This window comes from Doryrhamphus excisus, chromosome 14 (assembly GCF_030265055.1).
Source record: "Doryrhamphus excisus isolate RoL2022-K1 chromosome 14, RoL_Dexc_1.0, whole genome shotgun sequence".
Lineage (NCBI taxonomy): Eukaryota > Metazoa > Chordata > Actinopteri > Syngnathiformes > Syngnathidae > Doryrhamphus > Doryrhamphus excisus.
The window spans coordinates 9,660,375-9,687,787 of NC_080479.1; the positions used below are offsets into that span (position 1 = coordinate 9,660,375).

At 42.4% G+C, this 27,413-nt stretch overlaps 1 protein-coding gene across 1 annotated transcript; it reads right to left on the reverse strand.

Annotated features, from left to right (window-relative positions):
* Positions 1–1,208: 1,208 nt before the first annotated feature.
* Positions 1,209–27,279, reverse strand: LOC131102050 (hippocalcin-like protein 1). The gene is made up of 5 exons (XM_058047529.1): positions 26,831–27,279; positions 7,064–7,241; positions 4,832–5,113; positions 3,204–3,309; positions 1,209–2,068 (listed from the first exon to the last, which is right to left on the reverse strand). The coding sequence occupies exons 2-5, from the start codon at positions 7,157–7,159 to the stop codon at positions 1,971–1,973; spliced, it is 582 nt and encodes a 193-aa protein (XP_057903512.1). The 5' UTR covers positions 7,160–7,241; positions 26,831–27,279; the 3' UTR covers positions 1,209–1,970.
* Between the last annotated feature and the right edge of the window lie 134 nt (positions 27,280–27,413).

Sequence of the window (27,413 nt, forward strand, 5' to 3'; positions counted from 1 at the left end):
AAGATCATTCACAATTTTAGCACAATTGCCCCTTCATGATTTTTAGTATTTTTTTTCATTATTATTATTTAACTTGGAAAAAAAATACTTTCACAGTTTGCAACAAAAATTCAATTCATAGATTCAATTTATTTCTGGTAATGTTAATAATTCTGGTAATTTCTGTTCTATAGTCCAGCTTTCTTTTCATAAATGTACAATTATTTTTCCATGTTATTTATTTCTGTCAAATCAAATGTTTTTTTCCTGTGCTATTATGACTTTAGTCTCATTTTCTCCATTTTGATATTATGTTTTGGTCATTTTGTATAATAGGTATTAAGTAATACCTAGGGTGGCATGATGGTTAGCGTGCAGACCTCACAGCTAGGAGACCAGGGTTCAATTCCACCCTCGGCCATCTCTGTGTGGAGTTTGCATGTTCTCCCCGTGCATGCGTGGGTTTTCTCCGGGTACTCCGGTTTCCTCCCACATTCCAAAAACATGCTAGGTTAATTGGCCACTCCAAATTGTCCATAGGTATGAATGTGAGTGTGAATGGTTGTTTGTCTATATGTGCCCTGTGATTGGCTGGCGATCACAGAAAGCGGTAGAAAATGAATGAATGAATGAAAGTAACCTGTTTACCTGATAAAATTGCGTTTCTTCCTCACCCATTTGTTTGTTTTGGGAAAATTCCAACTTTTTGACGATTCTCCCAGTAGTCTACATGTTGTGGCCCTCGTACTTTATTGCGTTCGCCTGACGCCTAGCTATTTCACACCGAATGAGCGTAGCGCATTATCAGCCTGCAGCTTGTAAACACAGCCATTAACGACACCATGAGCGGCCTTAAAATCCTAAAAAAAAAAACAAAGAAAACATCCAAGCCACCGCCGCCGTTATCCCGTCAAACATGTCCCTTCATTTACCTGCCAAGTTAAGCAGACTAATCCAGGAGGCGATTAAAGCGTTCCCTGTGATGAGCGAGCCCTTAGTGAGTGACCGAGCTTGCAAAAAGACACCGCCGTGCATAACTCTTATTTCATGCAGTGCGGGTGGGTTTACGACTATCATCTGCTTACTGTAACGCCATAAGTATAATAATAATAATAATAGTAATACTGGTCAAATCAACCTCAAGCATTCCGTACACTGACATGCACACACACAATCAGACTTGTTGCAAACTCACGTTGTCTCAAATCAAATGTGCTACCGTTGCTTCGATATCAAATGCGTGATATTTTTAAACGCATCTTAACTCTCGTTGCGTCTCTGGCTGTCTCTCTCTGTCAATGTAAACTAGCTTAGATAGCGCCACACTTCAAAGGAAAATGGCATGAATGCGGAAAACATGTACGAAACCAAAAAAAAAAAACATACAAAAACATTTTAAGAAAAATGAACAACCTATGGAATAAATAATACTACTAATAATATAAGCACAAGAATAAATAATATAATAATCCTAATAAATTCAATGAAAGTCATAATCTATAAAATGTCTTAATAATAACAAAATGACATTAAAAGCCGCCCCAGAAACCCCCCCTCCCCTTCCCTACTAGGGGTTCCGCTACATAATACTGCCTTGCAAACACCAAAGAGTGTGCACACAAAAACACCAGTGAGCTTCATAGTATGGTACACATTAGACATATACTATAATATACATATATACATGATATACACACGTGTGTGTGTGTGATCTGGATGAGACGGCGCTCATGTTCCAGAGAGAGACAGAAAGAGATATGTCGACTCATCAAAGCATATGTCCCTTGGAAATTTCTAAAATATACAAAAATAAATCAATCAAACCACAAGATCTCCAATCCCTTTGCAGACGTGTGAGTGTCATAATATTCATAAAAACGAGTGATATGAGAGAAACCATCATGCATTTATCTGTCAACGACCGTTGTTTGTAGTAGCAACAGAGAGGCTGAGGGGGGCGGCGAGCAGGTTTTTTTTTTTCTTCTTTCTGTTCAGAACTGGGAGGCCGAGCTGGGGTCGCACTGGAGTAGCCGAACGATGGAGGGGTCGCTTTTGGCACCTTTGATGAACTCCTCCAGGGATAACTTGCCTACGGGCGAGGGGGGGGGGGCGAGATAGAAGAGAAAGTTGGGGACTGCTGAATCATTGCATTGGAATAACATTGAATTACATTACTTATTCAATACAGAAAATATAGAATTAAGTCATAATGTTACAAGAAAAACTCATGAGGTTACAGAGGTAATGTTACAAGAAAGAAGTTGGAGATTTACAAGAAATGGTTGTAATGTTCCAAGAAAAAAAGTCGGAAAGCTACGAGAAAAAAATCACGTTACAAGAAAAAGTTGCGAAAAAAATGTTTACTTACAAGAATTAAATGCTACACGAAAAAGTCATAAGGTTACAATAAAAAGTTGTGACTTTGAAAGGAAAAAGTAATAATGTTACAAGAATAAAGTTGTAATGTTTCAAGAATAAAGTCGCAATGTCACAATAAAAAAGTCGTAATGTTACAAGAATAAAGTCGTAATATTAGGAGAAAAAGTCGTAATGTTACAAGAATAAAGTCATAAGGTTACAATAAAAAGTTTTGACTTTAAAAGAAAAAAGTCGTAATGTCACAAGAATAAAGTCGTAATATTAGAAGAAAAAGTTGTAATATGACAAGAATAAAGTCTTAATATTAGAAGAAAAGTTGCAATGTCACAAGAAAAAAGTCGTAATATGACAAGAATAAAATCGTAATATTAGAAGAAAAAAGTCGCAATGTTACAAGAAAAAAGTCGGAATGTTACAAGAATGAAGTCGTAATATTAGAAGAAAAAAGTCGCAATGTTACCAGAAAAAAGTCATAATGTTACAAGAATAAAGGCATAAAGTTACAATAAAAAGTTGTGACTTTAAAAAAAAGTCGTAATGTTACAAGAATAAAATCGTAATATTAGAATAAAAAAGTTGCAATGTTACAACAAAAAAGTCGTAATGTTACAAGAATAAAGTCGTAATATTAGAAGAAATAAATTGCAATGTAACAAGAAAAAAGTCATAATGTTACAAGAAAAAAGTCGTAATATTAGAATAAAAAAGTCGCAATATCACAAGAAAAAAGTCGTAATATTAGAAGAAAAAGTTGCAATATCACAAGAATAAAGTCGCAATGTTACGAGACTTGAAAAATGATCAACAATTTTTTGAGTGACCATTTCCTGTATTGGCTGTATTACCGTCATTATTGAGGTCCATTTGTCTGAAGATCTTGTCTGTCCTCTTCTCGGGCGTTGACTCGTCCTCTGGCATCTTCATCACAGAGGACACCATCTTGTAGATGGCCTGAGCGAGAGAGAGAGAGAGAGAGAGAGAGAGAGCGAGACGAGGGTTAGCGTCGTAGCTGATGCAGCAGAGAAAAGTCAGCGTGCCAGACGCCGATAAAGAGCGTCCACGAGCGGGTGACATTTGTTTCTGCAGGATCGTCTCCCCCGGCGTTCCTCCCGCAAATGTGGCATCATCTGTGGCGTAGACGGAGGTGTGTGTTTATACCGCATTGATCCGGAGGACCGATACGACTGCCGCGCTTTCCCAGTGGCATTAAATTAACCTCTGCCAGTGAGCCCGCAGCACAAATCTACAATTAGCTCGCATGGCCATTAAGGAGCCTCCTCTGGGAATGCCGAGTGTAAAACAGACCGTAGATCAGTGCGACGCCTCAAATGAAACCCTCTGTGATTTGACACACAGCACAGCGGCCGTCTTCAAGTCAAACGACGACAAATTGTTGATTTAACGGGTTTGGAAATGAGCAGACCCACACAATGGACGCCTCCTCTCTCATCTGGCAGCGTGCAAAGAGCTGGGAGATAATCCCACGACTGGATTGTGCACACTCAGGGATGAAGTCAGGTTAAATTTAACTTTCTAATCCACCACAACTCCAGCTCTCACATTATTCTCCAATAATGCTGCAATACTTTTAATATCCAAGAAATCATAAATCAGCACTGGGGCATTTTCATTCATTCATTCATTTTCTACCGCTTTTTCCTCACAAGGGTCGCGGGGGGTGCTGGAGCCTATCCCAGCTGTCTTGGGGCGAGAGGCGGGGTACACCCCGGACTGGTGGCCAGCCAATCACAGGGCACATATAGACAAACAACCATTCACACTCCTAGAAAATGAATGAATGAATGTGACATAATTATAAACGAGGAATGGATGGAACTTGTTGATGCAGACTCATGTCAGCAATGTAGGATGCTTTGTTTGGGCAAAAAACGGAGGCCAAATTTTTGAGAAAAATTCTTATGAAAACCAAATCATCCAAAAAGTAGGGTTTATGAAAACCAAGGTTAAACTGTACAAATATTCATTCATTCATTCATTTTCTACCAATTATCCTCACAAGGGTTGCGGGGGTGCTGGAGCCTATCCCAGCTGTCTTTGGGCGAGAGGCGGGGTACACCCTGGACTGGTGGCCAGCCAATCACAGGGCACATATAGACAAACAACCATTCACACTCACATTCATACCTATGGACAATTTGGAGTGGCCAATTAACCTAGCATGTTTTTGGAATGTGGGAGGAAACCGGAGTACCCGGAGAAAACCCACGCATGCACGGGGAGAACATGCAAACTCCACACAGAGATGGCCGAGGGTGGAACCGAACCCCGGTCTCCTAGCTGTGAGGTCTGTGCGCTAACCACTAGACCGCCGTGCCACCGCTGGGTCATTTTCAATCAAAGTCAAATGTCCTCATTTATCAAGTGAATTCAAATCGAAATAAATCCAAATGAATCATCAACAAAGCCTCACATGTCAAGTTTGAGTCAAGTATCAAACGACCAAACGTGTCACCTGTACGATCTCCAGCATCTCCTCGCGGCTGATGTATCCGTTGCCGTCCAGGTCGTACATGCTGAAGGCCCATTTCAGTTTCTGCTCCAGCTTGCCCCGGGACGTCACGCTCAGGGCGATGATGAACTCCCGGAAGTCTATTGTGCCGTCGCCGTTGGTGTCGAAGGTTCGGAAGACATGCTCGGCGAACTTGGACGCGTCGCCGTAGGGGAAGAAGTTGGCGTAGATCTTCTTGAACTCCTCCACGTTCAAGGTTCCACTGGGACAGTCCTTTAAGAAACCCTAAAATAGGAAACATTTTTGGGTGAAATATGAAGACTGAAATTTTGCTGCATGCTTTGAATAGGAAAACGAGGCGCCATCTGGTGGATAAATCTAAAAATAAAATAGAGAAATTTTATTTTCATTCATTTTTGTGGGGGGTGCTGGAGCCTATCCCAGCTGTTTTTGGGCGAGAGGCGGGGTACACCCTGGACTGGTGGCCAGCCAATCACAGGGCACATATAGACAAACAACCATTCACACTCACATTCATACCTATGGACAATTTGGAGTGGCCAATTAACCTAGCATGTTTTTGGAATGTGGGAGGAAACCGGAGTACCCGGAGAAAACCCACGCATGCACGGGGAGAACATGCAAACTCCACACAGAGATGGCCGAGGGTGGGATTGAACTCTGGTCTCCTAGATGTGTGGCCTCCGCGCTAACCACTCGACCGCCGTGCAACAGGATCTGGATATAGAACATGCAAACTCCACACAAAGATGGCCGAGGGTGGAATTGAACCCTGGTCTCCTAACTGTGAGGACTGCGTGCTAACCACTTGTCCACCGTGCCACCCAGAACTGTTACATGTTAGATTCAAATTTTCCTTTTTTTTTTCAATGGAACATTTTTTGCAGCGGGGAACAAATATGTGAGTTTTTGTGTATCTTTGCCATTTTAGTCTATTTTAAGGAACAACATGAATCAACAAACATAGGGTCCAATTCTCCAGTATCTTCTCTGTGGGAGCTTTACCCAGTGGCAGGGACAGGGGGGGTGAAAGGTCAGGCAGTTGGCGCGTCATCAGTGACAGCTGCTCCCACAGACATAGACGCATGTGTAGGTGTAATCCGTGCATGAACCATATCGCCTTTACATATACATATGTACATTCATGTGGTGGCGTCAACATGGACACTCATCGTTTCTTAATCCAGTCTGCCCAGTGGATTAACACCATGTAACGTCGATGTTAGGTCATAGGACTACACAAAAACCACCCCCCTTCCCGACCCCAAATATTTTCTGAGTCAAATGATGGAATATTTGTGTGTTTTCTGAAGTCCAATTTTTATTTGTGTATAAGATGTGGTGCGTGGGACAAAGAAGAAGATCTGGATATATTCAATCATTCATTCATTTTTCTACCGTTTATCCTCATGCTTATCCTCATTATGTCATTGTATGGTCATATCACCTCCAACTTCGGTGAGTGACAGAAAAATTAAAAAAAAAAAAAAAAAACCCTTAAATTATATTAGGAAAGCAGGAAGTGAACAAATGTAACAGTTAGTGATTGTAAAAGTACCAGATGGAGGGGTAGGATTTAATAAGCTTTGCTTCTTCCTACTCCTTTTGTACATGTGGAACTGTGAACTTATTATGGGATGCACTCAATTGTAATCTGATGCATGTTCAAATGAAATAAAACCATTACCATTACAGAGTCACGGGGGTGCTGGAGCCTATCCCAGCTGTCTTGGGGCGAGAGGCGGGGTACACCCTGGACCGGTGGCCAGCCAATCACAGGGCACATATAGACAAACAACCATTCACACTCACATTCATACCTATGGACAATTTGGAGTGGCCAATTAACCTAGCATGTTTTTGGAATGTGGGAGGAAACCGGAGTACCCGGAGAAAACCCACGCATGCACGGGGAGAACATGCAAACTCCACACAGAGATGGCCGAGAGAGGGATTGAACTCTGGTCTCGTAGATGTGTGGCTTTCGTGCTAACCACTCGACTGCCGTGCAGCCAGATCTGGATATAGGTGCAGCATTTTTCCCAATTTTCTGGTCATTTGTGCTTTGAATAATGCATGAATCTTAATGACACAACCCATGCAGAATAGAAATGAGGATCATTTGGCCTTGGCGCTGCTGGTTTCCATGATATAGAGTATTTTTATGTTCTATGTGTCATTTTTTATGCAGTCTTTCCCCACTTGCGGTCGTACCTTGTACCACTCCTGCAGCTCGTGATCAGAGAACTCGGTGTTCTCCCTCAGGTCCTGCAGCATCTCTGGCCGCAACTTGCTGTTCTGTTTCCCCATGGCGACGGCTGTTGGGAGGGGGATCGGTGGGTTGTCTCCTTTTTTGTTTTTTTAAATCTCAGCGACGGGCTGCTTTTCACACCTGCATGAACACACACACACACAGGTCAGCAATGAGTTAAGTTCTAATTAAGCACCATTAAAACTTTCATTCAATTAGAAGCAAATTATACTGACATAGCATTTGATGAAAATATAAAACAATATGAATTATAATGGTACCTTCATTGTAAACTGCTACAAACATGACAATTACAGGCACGGCGGTCAAGTGGTTAGCGCGCAGACCATGGTTCAATTCCACCCTTGGCCATCTCTGTGTGGAGTTTGCATGTTCTCCCCGTGCATGCGTGGGTTTTCTTCGGGTACTCCGGTTTCCTCCCACATTCCAAAAACATGCTAGGTTAATTGGCCACTCCAAATTGTCCATAGGTATGAATGTGAGTGTGAATGGTTGTTTGTCTATATGTGCCCTGTGATTAACTGGCCACCAGTCCAGGGTGTACCCCGCCTCTCGCCCCAAGACAGCTGGGATACGCGACCCTCGTGAGGAAAAAGCGGTATAAAATGAATGAATGAATGATTGGTTTCCAGATTGAGAAGACTTTAATTCTTAAATAAAATCAAATTCTACCTCGGCAAACCAACGTTCCTCCTAATCCGCGTGACACGGAATGTTATAAAACACCACAAACTGCAGCATCACATTAAATAAGTAATCCCAAGGCCTGTGACGTCACGCACACACTAACCCAATGATCACATCCACAGTGGCCAGATGTGTGTGTGTGTGTGTGTGCGTGTGTGTGTGTGTGAAATCAGCTGTGCGAATGTGCGTGCGTGTGTGTGTTCCTAATCTTTATATGAGATCAACTCCTGACCCACAAAGCTCACATTTTCATGGATGGAACAAAACTTATCCCCATGAAACCAAACCCGCCCCCCTTAAAATTGTTGCTAATATTACATCATTGTCATTCATGAAGGTGCAACAAATGTTCTGTTAAATGGAACTGACCAATAATAAGGGGAAAATGAATTGAAATTCATACATGTTTACTTGATGGCGGGCATGTTTTGCAACCAATCTTCCTGAAATTTTAATAACCTGTGCTTGTCAGTCCTTTAAAGGTGTGTGCCAAATTTCACGGCGATCAAACAAAACACCTGGAAGTTACGGTGAGTGTTTGGTAGACGGCATATCTGACTTGTGGGGTCCAACTTTGGGGTTTTATAACAGCGCCACCCTGTGGCGGAAAGATAACAGCACGGGCAACATGCTTTCACAAAGAGAAGAGTTAGCTAATGCAAACAAATACAGTTCACGATTGTTTCATATTTATTTTATTCATTACAAATTAAAAAAAATCAACAAAATCCAACTATATTGTACAAATATTTTAAAGATAAAATCATAATTTCAAATATTTTTTTTATATTTGGATGTTGCATGTTTTCCCTAGAAATACATAGCAGTGAACGACCACAATGTATTCCACTGAGTATCTTCACATCCTCTATGTTAATTACCATTTCATATGAATTATCAATCCTCACAGCTAGGAGACCCAAGTTCGATTCCACCCTCAGCCATCTCTGTGTGGAGTTTGCATGTTCTCCCCATGCATGCGTGGGTTTTCTCCGGGTACTCCGGTTTCCTCCCACATTCCAAAAACATGCTAGGTTAATTGGCCACTCCAAATTGTCCATAGGTATGAATGTGAGTGTGAATGGTTGTTTGTCTATATGTGCCCTGTGATTGGCTGGCCACCAGTCCAGGGTGTACGCCGCCTCTCGCTCGAAGACAGCTGGGATAGGCTCCAGCACCCCCGCGACCCTCGTGAGGAAAAAGCGGTAGAAAATGAATGAATGAATGAATGAATGATGCGGTCTGCTCCTGAAAAAAGGGACACAAGCACATATATCAGGTTGTATGACACTTTTACAGATACAGTACTTCCAAGTGGACTGTTAGAATTATATGCGTAAAATATATAGTCTGGCCCCCCGTCATTTATGTTAAATCAAAATGTTTACTCACCCCTGCTGTACAGTATATGTTAATATTATGGACTTACAGTACATGATATGAATGAGCAGGTATGGCACACACATTTACAGTTTAGTATGTGCAAGCAGGATGTTATGCATTCTTAGACACACCTTAGACGCCTATTGAGCCAGCTAATAAGGTGATATACTATACATATTAAGTCACTCCGTCTGCTAAATGTTGACATTGATGCTTGTAGCCATTTGTCAAGCCACGTCGGGGAGCGCTGCGGCCATCAATTATGATTTAATGGCCTCATTTTTACCCTTGAACAAATCTCGTGGTGTTTGAAACAACAGTTTTGTAGGCAGTAGACTCCAGCTTGCAAGAGAGGATGGCGTTTAATTGCACGGACAAAGACTTCCTGCATCCTCATTAAAAAGTTCAGCCGTAAACACGCAGCTAAGCGTTAGCTTAATTGGCTCGCATCTACACTCCAACTGATTTATGCGCAACATAATCATGAATGATGAGCGCACCGGAGCATATCGGGAAAAACAGGAAACACTGTGCATTGTGATTTATGGCGTCGATGCAATTTGCATTCGAGTTTAACAGAACCGAGTTCGGTCGTCAGTACTGTTGCTTTCGAGGTTACACGGTTAATAATGATTACATTAGCTTAAGACGAGGGGGTCCAAAGTGCGGCCCTTGGCCCCTGACTTAACCAAACACAGTGGTACTTGCAAAGATTAATATTTTTGGTATAAAATGTTACTTTAGTACAATCCAAATCCAACATGGTTGCCTCTAGAGCAGGGGTCTCAAACTCAATTTACTTGGGGGCCACTGGAAAAAAATCTGATTTATCAAAAAAAATTTTAAAACTTCGCTTTGGTTCCAATTTTCTACAAGAAAAGCTCTGATAAAACATTCCACTGTTCTCAAATATCTTACGTTTTATTTTTCTACACAAAATAAGATGAAAAATAAATAAACAAATCAAGAATAAAGAAAATCAATCAATCAGTAATAAATAAATATAATAATAATAATAAAACGGCAAATAATAAAAACTTAAGAAACCACATATAGTTGGTGGGTAGACAAATTATTTTTTTCAGATTAAAATGAACAAAGCATTATTAGAGCCCTGTAGACATGACAAAACACGACTATAGTCACATTTATACTCTTTTTATTTACAACATATTGCGCAACTCCAGGGTCTTGAGACACATGCTAACTCGCAAACTAGAGAGCTAGCGACCTAAACGGTAGCCTTCAAGTTATTTCCTTTAAACTTAAAAAGCCAAAAACTTACCACTTCCACACGGATAGGGAGGATAACTATTAACAGTTATTTAACCTTTAACATGAACATTAATCAAACGTAATAATTTTTTCTGGGTACATGATACCATACAGCATCCATATCAAACTTGCGCGGGCCGCACTAACATTAAACTTTCATATCAAGGCGGGGGCCTCAAACTAGTGTCCTGCTGGTCACATTTGGCCCGCGGGCCGCGTGTTTGAGACCCCTGCTCTAGAGGTTCAAACCACATAAAAGTGCCTGCACTGTCCACTAACTACACACTCTTTTTTTTTTTTTTTAAACCCAGCTCACCGTATGCTGCCCTTCTCCATCTTTCCTCGCTAGCCTCTGTCACGCTAATCCCCCGCCACCCACCGCCATCCTCCAGGCCCCCCAAACACACTTACAATCCCTCCGTCCTGTAATCGTCCATCTCTCCATCCTGAGCCACAAAGCTCTAATCCAAGTGTCGGCTGCTTGTTAGTAGTTGTTGCATAGGCTTCGTTGGAAATTGAATAACACACACACACACACGAGAATACTTGAACATCTGTTCCGGAGCGGCCTAAGAAGCGGGTCATCGACGTGATACGGTACTCGTGATGCTTGTGTAGAACTGTTGGGAAAACATCCTTGATGGCGTGACCTGCTCATGCAACTAACATGTACTGTGGAATAAAGTACAGTCATGGGAACCACAGACTAAGTTCCTAGTACTTTGTCAATCTGGACTTCAACTATACAATGCTTGCTCAACAGCACCTCTGCACCACCCAGAGTACTTAGATATGAGTAGTATTAAAGTGCAGTTGCTCTACCTAGTGGTGACTTTGGTTATTACAGTTTTACCAACCACCCTTGAAAATAACTGAAGGAATGAGTCAAAATTCCGTCATTAATTTCTCCCAAAATGTCCGGCAAAAACTGAAATGTACAAAAAACCAATGTATTTATTCCCATAGGAAATCTTGTAAATACAATTCATCTGTCCTACACACCCAAAATAGCTGTAAAATTACCCGAGTTCAATCCAATTCCCAATTATGGGAAGCAAGAACTGTATAAAAAAAGAACATAGGAATGAATAGGAATAGGAATAGGAATTGCACGGCGGTCGAGTGGTTAGCACGCAGACCTCACAGCTAGGAGACCCGAGTTCAATCCCACCCTCGGCCATCTCTGTGTGGAGTTTGCATGTTCTCCCTGTGCATGCGTGGGTTTTCTCCGGGTACTCCGGTTTCCTCCCACATTCCAAAAACATGCTAGGTTAATTGGAGACTCCAAATTGTCCATAGGTATGAATGTGAGTGTGAATGGTTGTTTGTCTATATGTGCCCTGTGATTGGCTGGCCACCAGTCCAGGGTGTACCCCGCCTCTCGCTCGAAGACAGCTGGGATAGGCTCCAGCACCCCCGCAACCCTCGTAAGGATAAGCGGTAGAAAATGAATGAATGAATGAATGTGACATAATTATAAACGACGGATGTATGGAACTTGTTGATGCAGACTCATGTCAGCAATGCGTAGGATGCTTTTTTTTGTGGAACCGTACAGCGCAGGGAAAAAAACGGGGGCCAAATTTTTGAGAAAAATTCTTATGAAAACCAAATCATCCAAAAACTAGGGTGTATGAAAACCAAGGTTTACCTGTACAAATATTCATTCATTCATTCATTTTCTACCAATTATCCTCACGAGGGTTGCGGGGGTGCTGGAGCCTATCCCAGCTGTCTTCGGGCGAGAGGCGAGGTACACCCTGGACTGGTGGCCAGCCAATCACAGGGCACATATAGACAAACAACCATTCACACTCACATTCATACCTATGGACTTCTGTAGCAAATGCAACAAACTCTGCATATTTGGTAGCTTAAGAGCCTAAAACACAGTTCGATTTCTCACAGATGTCTATGTTGTGTCTATTCAAGGATGTTCAAGAATGATCAAGGATTTCCAAGTGTTTTTTCTAGGTTAGGTCATACTCCAATAATGGTCGGCTTTTTTGGTTGTGGTTTGATTTCCTTGTAAAACGCCTAATGCAGCTTATAGTACATCAGTAGGCACTTTAGGTCTGATTTCTGTGGGCACTGCTGAGAAATTGGAAAGCGTATTGAACGGCCACAGTCACAGGAATATGGACTTTTTATTCCCGATATGATGCTGGCTTCAGCAGCCTGACTTCACCTCCAGTAGACCGAAGAGATGCCTGTGTATGAGTTCTAAAGGCGGGAAGGATGAGGTGATTGTGGGGTCCTGGTGTCGTCACAGTGGCATGCAGCGGTAAAGCAGACCGAGCTGGTGCCACGTGAAAAAGAACACCGTCAGGCACCATTGATTTCATGTTTTTTTTTCCCCTCACAGCCTCCCATTGCTTCGTCTCAAAGCAATCACAGAGGCCACCTGAGACGACAGCACCTTTCATCCATATTTTCCCTTCTTGTTCTCCTCCTGCTTGCAATTTCACATCATTGCTGCTCCACTATTTTTTTTTTTTCTGTGGCCTTTTATGTTCTCCTAAAACCTCCACGCGGGTCGCCTGCGTCACGCCGGAAAAGATGTGATAGCTCTGCATTGTCCGTCGGTGATGACTGTAATTATATGTGGCGCAATTTGAGGTAATGGCGGCCATCTGAGAAGCGATGACGTCAATACTCTCATCACGTTGACTCCCTTGAGGTCAGTGACATGGTGAGTTTTTATTATTACAGGTTGCTTATTAAGAGGATTATCACAAAAAGACAAAACCGTAATTAAAGGGGACCTATTATGCTCATTATTCACCCCCTTGTCTTGTATTGTATTGAGTTGTGGACTCCTATAGAGCAGCTACACACAATAACCTACACAGAAAACTTTCGTGATCTTCCAGAATCTGCACCTATTCCATCTGTGTTTCATTGGATTTGTGCTTCCCGCCAAAAACTGTCGGTTTTAATCTATTCCACCCACGGCCCGCCTCGGGGCATGCTCTCCGCTGTGATTGGTCACACAGCCAAAGTACTTCCTAACTACACACTTTGTCAAAGGCACCGTTGGTGCCATGGAGCTCAGAGGCCGGATGTGAGGGCACCACTTTTACTTTTACGCTTTAACTGGAGACAATAAAAAATGTCATTCATTTTCTACCGCTTATCCTCACGAGGGTCGCGGGGGTGCTGGAGCCTATCCCAGCTGTCCTGTAATCATGTTGAATCATTCCCACTCACATTCATACCTATGGACAATTTGGAGTCGCCAATTAACCTAGCAGGGCTAGTGGTTAGTGCGCAGACCTCACAGCTAGGAGACCAGGGTTCAATTCCCACCCTCGGCCATCTCTGTGTGGAGTTTGCATGTTCTCCCCGTGCATGCGGGCATTTCCTCCCACATTCCAAAAACATGCTAGGTTAATTGGCCACTCCAAATTGTCCATAGGTATGAATGTGAGTGTGAATGGTTGTTTGTCTATATGTGCCCTGTGATTGGCTGGCCACCAGTCCAGGGTGTACCCCGCCTCTCGCCCGAAGACAGGGCTCCAGCACCCCCGCGACCCTTGTGAGGAAAAAGCGGTAGAAAATGAATGAATGAATTAACCTAGCATGTTTTTGGAATGTGGGAGGAAACCGGAGTACCCGGAGAAAACCCACGCATGCACGGGGAGAACATGCAAACTCCACACAGAGATGGCCGAGGGTGGAATTGAACCCTGGTCTCCTCGCTGTGACGTCTGTGCGCTAACCACTCGTCCGCCGTGCAGCTGCCTTATTAATAATTGTCCATAATTCCTGCCCATTGTGTGCAACCTAAAAAGCGTGAAGACGGCGCCTGATTGAAGGAAAAAGACATTAATGGAGTGGTTAAAAATAAGAATGAGGGCTGGTCCTCAGTGTGGAGCGCTCTCATCTCTCCTTCGCTTTGACATTTGCCAACACGTCCAGATAATAAGTCTGTCAACGAGGGAGAGCTTAATTACACGTGCACTCGCACATCTCAAGCCGCTCAAAAGTCTGCTGCTTTTATTCTAAGATAGCAGTGAGAATATGATGGAGTGACATTTAAGTGCAGGAGGAAAATGATCATACAACTATGATAACCAAAAGAAAGGATGTGAAATAAGGACAAAGTCATTTAAACCTCATTAGCATTTCATAACATAAGACTTCCAGGTTCAGGAAAAACCAGGACAGAGGTTCCAGTGTCTCTGTGAACTCCATCTGGGAGAACATTGACCTCATTGGTAACGAGTTCGATGGAGCGTGTTTCCCAGCTGGATGAGAAAACCAAGAAATGATCTCCTGCGTCTGCAAGTCGCCAAGTCTATTAGCCGCCTGTGCTTGGTCTCCAAGTCTCTACGCAACAACAAGAAGAAACATTTCTCTAGCCACTGATTGCGGAGCTGCGACAAGGACATTCCCGACTGCTCTCACTCGTAAGCGCCTGCTCTCCCTTGGTGGTCTGGAAGCATTAAACCCACTCAACCGCTGCACTGGCTTTTCTCAAAAAGAGAGCTGGATGCAGCAGATGGATAGATGGATGGGCAGAGAGACAGACGAAGATGGATGATGCGGAACAGAGACTGGAGATTGATTAGATGGATGGTCAGATGGCTGGAGGGATGGACGGTGGATGGATGATACGCAGTTTGACAGACGTATACGGAATAATGGATGGAAGGATATGGACAAACATATAGGGATAGATGGACGGATGAATGAATGATCAATGGGAAGAAGGCGGTTGGTGTTGATGGACGGGTGGATGGAAGGACTGACAGATGGAAGAACAGACGAATGGAGGGAGGGATGGACGGTCGATGGATGAATGTAGAAATGGAGAGTCTGGTAGACACATGGTTGAACGGATAGAGATGATAGAGCCATAATAGTCAAATGGATGGACGATGGATGGATGAAGGGAGGACAGGCGATAGATAGACCGACCAACAGAGCTACCTAAACAGATGGAAGGACAGATGGTGGATGGACGAACTGAGGGAGAGAGGTGGAAATGGATGGATGTACACATAGATGTATGGTTGATCAAAAGATGAGGGAGGCATGGACAGTAGTTGGATGGATGAATGGACGGACATACAGAAATGGACAGATGGAATGGATGGATAGATGGGAGGATAGATGAAGGTAGGCATAGACAATAGATGGATTGGTAGCCAGAGGAGGGAGATAGACAGTTGGATTAATAGACGGATAGAGGAAGGACAAGTAGATGGACAAAAGCACACAGATACAAAGATACAGGCAAGACAGATGATGGCTCAATGAGATACTGTAGATCAGGGGTCTCAAACACGCGGGGCCCGCAGGACACTAGTTTCAGGCCCCCGCCTTGAAATGAAAGTTTAATGTTAGTGCGGCCCACGCAAGTTTGATATGGATGCTGTATGGTATCATGTACCCAGAAAAAATTATTACGTTTGATTCATGTTCATGTTAAAGGTTAAATAACTGTTAATAGTTATCCTCCCTATCCGTGTGGAAGTGGTAAGTTTTTGGCTATTTAAGTTTAAAGGAAATAACTTGAAGGCTACCGTTTAGGTCGCTAGCTCTCTAGTTTGCGAGTTAGCATGTGTCTCAAAGACGCTGCAGTTGCGCAATATGTTGTAAATAAAAAAAGAGTATAAATGTAACTATAGTCGTGTTTTGTCATGTCTACAGGGCTCTAATAATGCTTTGTTATTTTTAATCTGAAAAAAAATAATTTGTCTACCCACCAACTATATGTGGTTTCTCAAGTTTTTTTTTCTTAAGGTTTTATTATTATTATTATATTTATTTATTTATTACTGATTGATTGAGTTTCTTTATTCTTGATTTATTTATTTTATTTTTTATTTTTCATCTTATTTTGTGTAGAAAAATAAAAAGTAAGATATTTGAGAACAGTGGAATGTTTTATCAGAGCTTTTGTAGAAAATTGGAACCAAAGCGAAGTTTTTTTAATTTTTTTGTTTTTAATAAATGCGTTTTTTTTTTTGGGGGGAAAACCTGATGCGACCCAGTCTCACCCAGACCCGAGCTCCAGTGGCCCCCAAGTAAATTGACTTTGAGATCCCTGCTGTAGATGGACGGCTGGGAGGAGACAGACAAACAGACGGTGGATTGACGTACATACAAACTGGTAAACACCTCCACTTTTAAAGATGGATGTGCTCCATTAGATGCATTTACTGGACGTGTAAATGTGTTTGTGTATATTCTGCTTTGCCTTTTAGTGTGGAAAAAAGGTCACGGAAGGACAAATGTTGTTTTGAAAGACACGTACGACGTGGCATCAGGGGAGCGAGCTACCTTATCCGCTGTTGTCCGCCGTGTGTTAGTCACCGCCTGCACTGTGACTAAAATATCACATAAGCTTTCAGTGCTGCAATATGACAGATATAACATATTTATGAAAATGCACAATGCTAGTTTGCAAACAATTTGACCTCGGCAGCAGCGATGTCCACACATCAGTTCCGGTTCTTCCAGGGATATTTTTAGATGCAATTTAATACAACCCTCTTCTCCATGCTTGACCCCCCCTCACTCACTGTCAGGAAGTACCATCGCTGCACGATCACACTTGAAGTCGCCCCAAAGAGATGCATGTTGAAGATGGAGGTAACATAAACGATGGTTCTTGCACGGGAAACTATTTTTTAGGTAATACTTAAATACATAAAGAGTTTGAGAACCATTGTATTTTTGTTTAATTCAGTGGCAGGACTGCTAGTAGTGTAATCCCATGGATGCGTTGCAGATTATAGAGAGATTATTGGAATGGTTCACACCACTGATGATAAGCATGCAGAGACCTGCGCCTTACCTGCTGAATAAATTTCACTCACATATTTGACCAGCATATGTCAGCATCCCATAAACTGCAGTAAAATACAGTATCATGTATTGAATATAGTTCAAGCACCGTTTGCTTAGTTATTATTATTATTATTATTTTAATTACAAATTAAAAAAAATCAACTAAATCCAACAATATTGTAAAAAAAATATTAAAGATATATAAAAGCTAATGCAAACAAATACAGTTCACGATTGTTTCATATTTATTTTATTAATTACAAATTTTAAAAAATCAACAAAATCCAACAATATTGTACAAATATTTTAAAAATAAAATCATAATTTAAAATAATTGTACATATTTTTATATGTGGATGTTGCATGTTTTCCCTAGAAATACATAGCAGTGAACGATCACAATGTATTCCACCGAGCATCTTCACATCCTCTATGTTAATTACCATTTCATATGAATTATCACTCCTCACAGCTAGGAGACCCGAGTTCGATTCCACCCTCGGCCATCTCTGTGTGGAGTTTGCATTCCAAAAACATGCTAGGTTAATTGGCGACTCCAAATTGTCCATAGGTATGAATGTGAGTGTGAATGGTTGTTTGTCTCTATGTGCCCTGTGATTGGCTGGCCACCAGTCCAGGGTGTACCCTGCCTCTCGCCCAAAGACAGCTGGGATAGGCTCCAGCACCCCCTGCAACCGTCGTGAGGATAAGCGGTAGAAAATGAATGAATATTTGACCAGCATATGTCAGCATCCCATAAACTGCAGTAAAATACAGTATCATGTATGAAATATATTTCAAGCACTGTTTGCTTAGTTATTATTATTATTATTATTAGGCCCTGAGATGGGTGATGAATGATTGGCAGCAGCATCGATTTTCATGCATTGTTTCTATTTCTATGGGATAAAAAATCTCATATTTTTTCACTAGTCAATCTAGAGATGTTTTTGGAGCAGGCTTTCGAACCGAAATAGGTGTGTCCCATTACATGCATTAACAAACTGCCCATTTTTTTTTTTTTTTTTTATCTTTACAACACAAAGAGAGAAAGATGGGTGTTCATGTCTCACATATAGACTGTGGATAATGGGTATCATTTTTTTTAAAGTGCAGTTTTCCTTTCGAGATATTCCATGTGAATGACCTTTAAGGCAATCTATGTCATCCACCCGCACCTCCAGATTTATTTCCATCTTTAGCCACAATCGATGTGCTGACACACAACACCTTTTTCTCTCATTTAGCCTCTTCCCTTGTTCACCGCCTCTCTCGTCCTCCCAGCTGCATCCATCTTCCATCCCCTCCAAACCCTCCTAAATGTCACTTTGTCGTTCCTTTTTAACAGTCCTTGATCTCTGCTAAATGCTTCGGGGCCCACCACCGCCCGCCGATCCCCTCGGTACCGCTGTTCTAGATCCTTCTGTCAACGCGTACTGGAAGCAGCACGGCCCCAGATCGGCCCTGCTGGCCTTGATCCCTGTTACTAAACAACCCAAGGAGGCGTAATGCCAGCCAGCCTGGCGGTGGACACTGGAGAAGGCAATCAATCTGTGACGCCTGCACCTGACAAATTAGTGCTTGGCTTTAATGAGGTAGACTGGCCCCAGTGCACGCAGTCAACAGTACTCTTTCTTTGTATCGAATGCATTTTTTTTTTCAAATGTCAGGTTCTCTTTAGCCTGTCGAAACTTTTCTTTGGCTTTATTTTGCAGAACATCACAGAGCGTACTTGCTTTTGGTCTTTTCAGCTGAGTTTGTAGGCTTACTGCTGCACGAGAAATGAAATAACAATTACATAACCGCCTGGTACCAAGTCATACGGTGTTTGGGGACCTTTGTATAACTAAACAACACAGACGTGATTTATTACAAAACTTCACAAATGACATTTGGAGGAGCTGCATTGCATTTGCCAAGTCGTTTGTTGTATAATTACGGTGTAACAGACCACACAGAACTCATTTCATCCGAAACTCAACATAACAAATTCACTTCAAAATAAAATTAAATTGCAGCTCAGTGTGCAACATTTTTTTTTTTTTTTTGCTGCTTCTATCACTGGCCAATTGTCGCTTGTGAGAGTCTGCAAGGTACAAGCATGGCTGCCTCATTAATCATTAAATAAAACAAGCACGTACAAGTAAGATGTCACTGTAAGGAAATGATTTGAAAACAACAATATAAAGATTGTGAGACAAGTTTATTTATGCAAAATCCCAACTCTGTATTAAATATAAAATTCTCATTTTAAGAAAGAAAATCAATGCCCACCACCTCATCCCCGCATGCTTCAAGGGCTAGAAATGGAATCTACACCCCTCATTGAACTCTCCAGAGACTTTCAAAAACAGAGCTTTCGAGGCACCACAACTAATTTTAACTCACTCCCAATGGAGCTCGGCAGCAAGCCAAAAAAGTACACTGTAGCGGACACACACACTAACACATCCCCCAGATGGAGATGGTAATTATTAGCTCAGCATCAACTTGCCTGCCTTTTTGGAACTGGAGGCAATCACTCACACATTCAGGACAAGCACCACTACGGTGCTGAGAGTTCGAAAATGTGTGCATCATTAAGTTTGGAAGGACTTTAAAAGACAAACGATTGTGCTTTTCATATTGCAGTTGTAGAAACAGTGAATTTTGCCGTTTCTGATTCTCTGTTTTTTTCAGTTTTTACGTCAAAAAACATTTCCTGTTTTATTTTGAAATACTTCCGCATTCGTGAACTTTAACATTAACTTCCGGTTGTCGCACCGGTTTCCTCCTGATGCTCATTATAGCTTTCTCTACGATTATTTTCTATTGCCCCTCCTATTTAAAATGCTGGTTTCTCATGTCTATTCGAGTTTAACTTATAATTTTGTCGAATTATTTGCAACGTGGCGCTGTGTTCGAATATCAGTATTGCTGTTTTATCTCCATAAGGTAAGCATTTATTGTTGCCTATGTGTATAAAGCCAACCATTCATCGAAATTACTACATTGTAGTGATTGTGGGCACAATTAAATTAACTTTGGTATCAAAAGTTACCTTACAGCACACTTTAATGTGTATTTAATAGTAATTTTAACATAAGACATTAACACAAGACATGGTTAGCTTGAGATGCTACTGTTTACATAATTCCATTGCCTTCCTTGGAAACAACTTCTTTGAAATATTAATGAGTCTTGCACTACCTTTTGGTTTTTCCCAGTGACATAAGTTTAATATTTCATAACCCCACAAGACAATTTTTTTTGTTTTTAATTAGTCAACGCTTGGCAAGAGTCACATTCTCAGGCCTGGTGAGTAATGAGTAAAATCAGTGAGAATGAAGCAGGTGGTCGGGCTGGAAGAGCTGCAGAGGAAATGGAAGTGATATTTACTGTAATTGTGAGAAAAACATACTCATTTGGCAAGGACTTGTACTACTACTGGTTGTATGTGTTAAAGGGTGGTATGGGGGTGTTTGGGAGCCATATTGCTCCATGTCACACATCTACAGCGTCAGCATAATATCTGATTTCTGATATCTTCAACATTGAGTGAAATAAAGCATGCTAAAATCAGGCAAGAGGTGCATGAAACGACCTAAATGTCACGCTCTCGTGAAGAAAGCATGACGTCGAACTGCTACTGCACGCTGCAAGTAAGCTCCTTGAAAGTACCAGCAGGCAGTCAGGAAGAAAATATACCCTTCACCGGAGCTTATGTGGGACGCCAAAAGAGAACCCGCTGTGGTGCATTGTGGGAGAATTCATGCGTGCGTCCTTGCCAGGCTGAGGCAGAGAGATCAGACACTGCTCGCCTCCTCTCCACCTGAAGGCTCGCCTCTGAAGTTCTCGCAAGGACTATAAGTATCCCGCTGCGGCTGCTTAGCAACTATTTTTTTCCACCGGGATGCTGCAGATTAGAGCAGACCAAGGCGTGACTATGCACTAAGAGGTCACAACATTAGGTACACCTGCACACATCAAATGAGACGATAGAAAAAGAGCTGTATTACAGTGGAGTAGCTAATCATTCAGAAGTGTTGCAGAACGAGACCCAAGCTGTGTCTGAATAATGATGTTTTTCTCCCTGCAGATCCATGGAGGGAAGAAAAGGCTGCCAAGGGGTTGCTTCAGAAATGCATTCGCTAAAACTTGTAAATGTACTTAACTTTTTATTCCTCTCCGACTGTCAGGTTGTGACTTTTGTTCACCCAGAATACTTTCTATTGTCTAAAACTAACACTGATCTCCTTCTCCTGTCTAAAAATAGAAAATACAGCAATCAACTTTACAACTTTTGACTGGTGGAAGACAGCACGCTTTCACAGGTACCTTAAAGCAGCTAACATTATACATACATAAAATATGAAGGGGACGTTTAATGTCATGTAAACATGTGTGCAGTATTCTTGCTTCTGGAACAAATCCTATCTGACTGGAGGATCGGCTTTAAACGGCTATACTGTCTGGGTAAAAAGAACGATCAAACTGCTATTTTATTTATTAAGGGGAGCCTTTTCAAATGGAGAGGACAAAAAAGGACATGAGAGATGATGAAAGGCAAAGTGAGGAGTGGGCAGGAGGAGATCTGATGATGCAAAAGGGGGGAGGAAAATATTCCCTTTCCTAGTGGGGGAAGAAAATGGATTGAGGAGGAGGAGGAGTGGTACAGGGGAAAAGAGAAGGAGGCCACAATTGAGATACGATCGCAACAGAAGAGCATGCACGTTAGTTGAGTCGAGCCTTTTATGCTAAGGAACGCATGCATGATACACACACACACACACACACACACACACACATACACACATACTGTTTTCTGTCTTCATGTCAAGCTCTCGGAGTAAAAGGCTGCCCTGTTAGCCTCTTCATATAGCTGTTGGAGGTCAACTTGGAAATTGCTCTTAGTCAGTGGCGTCATTAGGCGTATTTTAGTGGGACTTATTATTAAGCTTAAGCTTTGTCTTAAGCCCCCCCTAAATAATTTGATTTTTTTTTTTACAAATAAATCTCTGACAAAATTTATATAATAGGCCAAGAATAGGAGTTAAAATAAATATTCACATTAGACGATCTCAGCTCATGTTTTTTTTACCTCTGTTGTTTTGCGGCCAAGAGGTAGATTCCAGCCATAAAGGAACACTGCATATGCTAATTAGCTAGCCAGTAGCTAATATCATGGTCCTGGTTGTAGTGTCAAGTGTGCCCTGCGCTCTCTTCAGCCTTTGGGGACACAACATCATGATTCCACTATGATTAATTTATGATTAAAACAATTGAGTATCTCTACTAAATCTGTCCAAAAGTGGGAAAGTTATATCCCGGTTCTTGTTCGTTATTTGTTTTTTGGATTTCCTACTACATTCATTCATATCCTGTGCATCTTCAGGGGGCTAAGCCCCCCTGTCCTCAGAACCTAGTGACGCCCCTGCTCTTAGTTATTCATTCATTCATTCATTTTCTACCGCTTTTCCTCACGAGGGTCGCGGGGGTGCTGGAGCCTATCCCAGCTGTCTTCGGGCGTAAGGCAGGGTACACCCTAGACTGGTCGCCAGCCAATCACAGGGCACATATAGACAAACAATCATTCACACTCACATTCATACCTATGGACAATTTGGAGTCGCTAATTAACCTAGCATGTTTTTGGAATGTGGGAGGAAACCGGAGTACCCGGAGAAAACCCACGCATGCACGGGGAGAACATGCAAACTCCACACAGAGATGCCTGAGGGTGGGATTGAACCCTGGTCTCCTAGCTGTGAGGTCTGCGCGCTAACCCCTAGACCACCGTGCCGCCCTGCTCTTAGTTATTGCTAAAAAAAAAAATTAAGCCATTTTATTAATATCCTCATTCATTGTTAGTGTTGCTATTGTCTTATGGGAGAGTTTTATAATAATAATAATAATATATATACAAGTTTCACCGTTCAGATTCTCTTTTTTGTAGAAGCTAGACTTTGACTCTTTCGACTGACATGGACTCAATAGACCTGCTAGTATTTATGCATTTGAACAAGCCTTTATATTGTCACTTACACAGAAGTGAAATTATACAAAAATTGTCTCTGTGTTGTAGCCCTGTTGGATGCACCAACGAACTGCAATTCTATACAACATTGTCCAACCTCCTCGTCCTGTTTCTTGATGATGCGAGTTCAGCTCTGGATGCACTTGGGTAGTAAAGGTGAGCTCTGATGCTGACACACACACACCCACACACACACAGCTGCCTCCAGCAGAGAATCTGCTTCCTCGGCCTTATCGTGTACTTTATCAAACTCGAGGTTTAACAGGCTCGAGATGTCCCCGCCCCTTCCAAAAGTAGGATCAGAGCAGATTATTGGCCCCGACGGCATGCATGGGAAAGGCACAGATTCCCGCTTCAACCCATTCTGGACACACCCAAGTCTACCTTCTGTATATGAAAACAGTCACATGGGGCGAGGAATTAGTCCTTTTAAAATCCACTCTTATTCTCACTAGTTTCATCATAAAAACATTCAGATCCAGACAAACCTTTCTAGGGCCAATTTCTTTCTTTTTCTTCCAATGATGAATTGTGGAGCTGCCCACAGACTCGGGAAGACGAGCTTACTCACGATGCTGCGCCTGTCACCAGCATGGTGGCTTGTTATCGACTTGACAAATACATCAGACGTCAGCAAATGATAAAGCACTGATTCCCAGGCAAAATATGTCTCTACAAAAATGAATCAGACCAATAAATCAGTGTACTTGTTTGACATTGCTATTCAGGAACACATTACAGCCAAGTAGGTTGGTATGGGACACATTTTTTTCATTTTTTTATAAAGTTCTCAATGGACGATGCAACAAGAAAAAACTTAAGAATAGTCAGTGTACAGCTTGGATAGCGGGATCATTTTACGATCTTCTGAAAATCAGTCAACACATAGACATATTGTCTATTGTCTATAGACATATTGTCTAAACTGATGAATGTCAAGCATGATGGTGGTAGTGTCATGGTCTGGGGCTACACGAGTGCTCCTAACACAGAGAAGCTGCTGTTGGTAAAGGGAAAAGTGAAGGTGATAGAGTGGCCAAGTACGTCTTCTCCAGACCCGAACCCAACTGAGCACCTGTGGCACATCCCCAAGCGGAATAAAGATGCAGCAACAAAAGGTGTCGTCATGGAGGAGTGGAAGAAAATTCTAGTAACAACCTGTGCAGCTCTGGTGAGTTCAATTTCCAAAAGGATAAAGGTGATGCTTGATGTTCACAGTGTTCACACTAAATATTGACTCATACATACAATTTGGACATATACTAGCCACCATAAAAGGCTGTGTTTTGGCTCATTTTCAGTGGATAGTAAATCTATACTGCTGTACACAGACTACTCCACAGTCGTCCCTTGCAATATTGCAGTTTGATTATCACTACCTTCCTATATTGTATTTTTTTACTATGGTCTTAGTCAAAACATATTGACATACAAGTGATATGTAGTATTCTGGTCACTAAGCAGCAGTAGTAATAAAATATTGACTGAAAAAAAGGTTCCTCACATTCAGTGTGGAAGTGGTAGTTTTGGCTGAAATGTGAGGGCTGCATATTGTACTACTATTTGTGCTTATAGATGACATATTTTAGATTTGGGTCCAGTTAAGTCAGCACACATATTTTCAAATAGCAGAAGTTGTAACGCCTTTAAAGATTCTCCAAACCCATTAGCAAACGAACCGAAATGCCTGCCATTTTCTCCATAGTTTGAACATTGAGCCATTTCTAGGAGCTGTTTATCTGCTCGAGTGTGATCAAATAACATGGCTCTAATGTGCATGCAGATGCCAGTGTGACATTAGAAGAGAACAACCGTCTGTATATAAACGTAGCCCATAACCATAGCCATATTAGTTGCAATAAAACACGAAGGCAGACGACCACAGAACTCTCTCCTGTTGGTTTTGCCGCCATCTTTCCCACAATGTCGTTAGCGTCCGTCCTCTGAGATAATTCCATTGGCCTTCCACATCCATCATGCTGCTGGAGGGGAGTCCAGCCCTTATATGCAACCCCAGGCTTTCTCCTTGATGATGCAAACCTGCTCTTTTCATGCTCGCAATCCAACAGCGACCTTGCTTACAGACAGAAATCTGAATTCAAAGTGACATTCCCAGCCATTATGCATTCTCTGCATACGTGCCGTCACGTGCTGGAGAACTCCCAGCTGCATTAAGGTCAACGTGGGCAACATGTCTCTCTTCATTCATGCCGACAAGGGGCCTCACTCAAACTCACCTTGGCTGCAGCCTTCCGCCTTTAAACCAATCCTATCATGGACAAAAATATGCAGTGGTAGGTTTTCTGACCGAGTGAGTAGCGCTCCACTTATCGTCTTATGTAACAACTAGATTAGCACATGCAAGCTAAACACCGCCTCGACCCAAACCATGTCTGCTGCAGACCTCAGACACTTTCTAAGCAAGATGACAAGCACATGTTTTTGGCACATGAATCCCCAGATAGGCACAGCTATCATGCTGGTCTTAGGAGTGTATTTTGATTTGCTGTGGGCAAAAAAAAACAACACATGCAGACTTTGGATGCATAGACTGATTTTTATATTTCTGAGTGATTATTATCTTTGTGCTTCCTGTGCACTTGGAGAGCACAAGTGGATAGCCTCATTATTATAATAATGAGGCACAAGCCCACCCACCAGGCATGTCTCTTTGATGGTTAGGAATGAAATCTTGCAGGGAAGCCATTAAACCATTAACCAGTGGTCACCAAGGCATGCTGTAATGGCAGTGGCGACCCCATAACTGTCAATCCTTTGTCAGCAGGTGAGTTTCTGTACAAATTGAACATACAGTCGCTGTCCAATGACCGCCTCGTGAGTACTTTGATGATCGCTGTGATGTTGTGAGATAGTCTTGCTTGTTCTTGCTTGGACTTGTGAAACCAGTGAAAATATGTCAGCTAGCATCTCCGTTCAGTGCAAAGATGAGACGGAGTAGTCTCTTTAGGGAAGAGTTGCATCCTTGTTCAGCACCACTTGTGTTAACTGTCCTCGTTATCGAGATTTGAGCTGGCATCCAAAACATCTAAGTGACAGGTGATAATTAACTATCTTCGTCACCCTGACGGTATCTCAGCCTCTGCTGACTTAATTTATGGATGCCGTTGCCAACGCCGCCAGTTGGCCATAGGGAAGGGGGGGGGGGGGGGGTGCTTGGGAGCTTTTTAGATGCACAGATAAAACAGACTTTCAGGGCGTGACCCAACTCAACAGAGCTCACACATTAACTTCTCAACCTGTCAGTACGTCTTCCAATGCATCACTGTAGTCAGAAGTGTACAGTGCTGTATTTACAAACCAGGCTCCTTGTGGTCACCATGTGCATGCTCCTATACTATCATTCAGAAAAAAAAGTCTTCCCATAAGATGCATAAAACGTTACTGATCAATAAGCTTCATAATGCACTTTGTAGCAAGCTTTTAGTGCAGTCTTGTACTAATTTAAAGGCATTGTAAGGAAATGTTTGAAGTCATCACGGACAATAACCAAAGCAAGATATGGTGCAGCACGTCAGCTCTATCTTACCGGATGTAGGGCGCTCTAGTGTGGAGGGAAGGAGGTCCTCTCTGCTCCGATGGAGCCGGAGTGCAAGGACAGCCGCGGAGAGATGCAAGGATGCTAGGCGCCTTCCCCCTGTGCTTCTCAATGCAGGAGGGGGGGAGGAGGAGGAGACCAAAAAGAAAGGAACGGATGCTGGATCGATCGAAGACCAGCTTTTTAGTCGCGGATTCTGCAGCTCCCTTGCGCGCACATCCGCGGACACCGAGTGACTCGATGACTCGGATGGGTGTCCCAAATCTGTCTTACATGAGCCGTGTCCCACGGAGCATGCTTTAGCCTGCAAGTAGCAATGGTGCCGCGGCGTGATGGTCTCCTCCAGCGGATGGTGTCTTTTTATAGGAGGAGGAGGACGGCGTGTTTTAAATGGTGTGCGCCGATGAAGTGGATTTAAACCGTGTGGGGGGTTAGGGTGGTGCTGTGGGGATTACGTGGTAGGGTTTTAATTAGATAGCGCTGCGCCGATTGGCGCCGACGTGGCGCACAGCCCCTCCCACTTTCTCCGGCGTTCTCCTGTGGAAGTGTGCGTCACCACCCAGGCCCATATAGG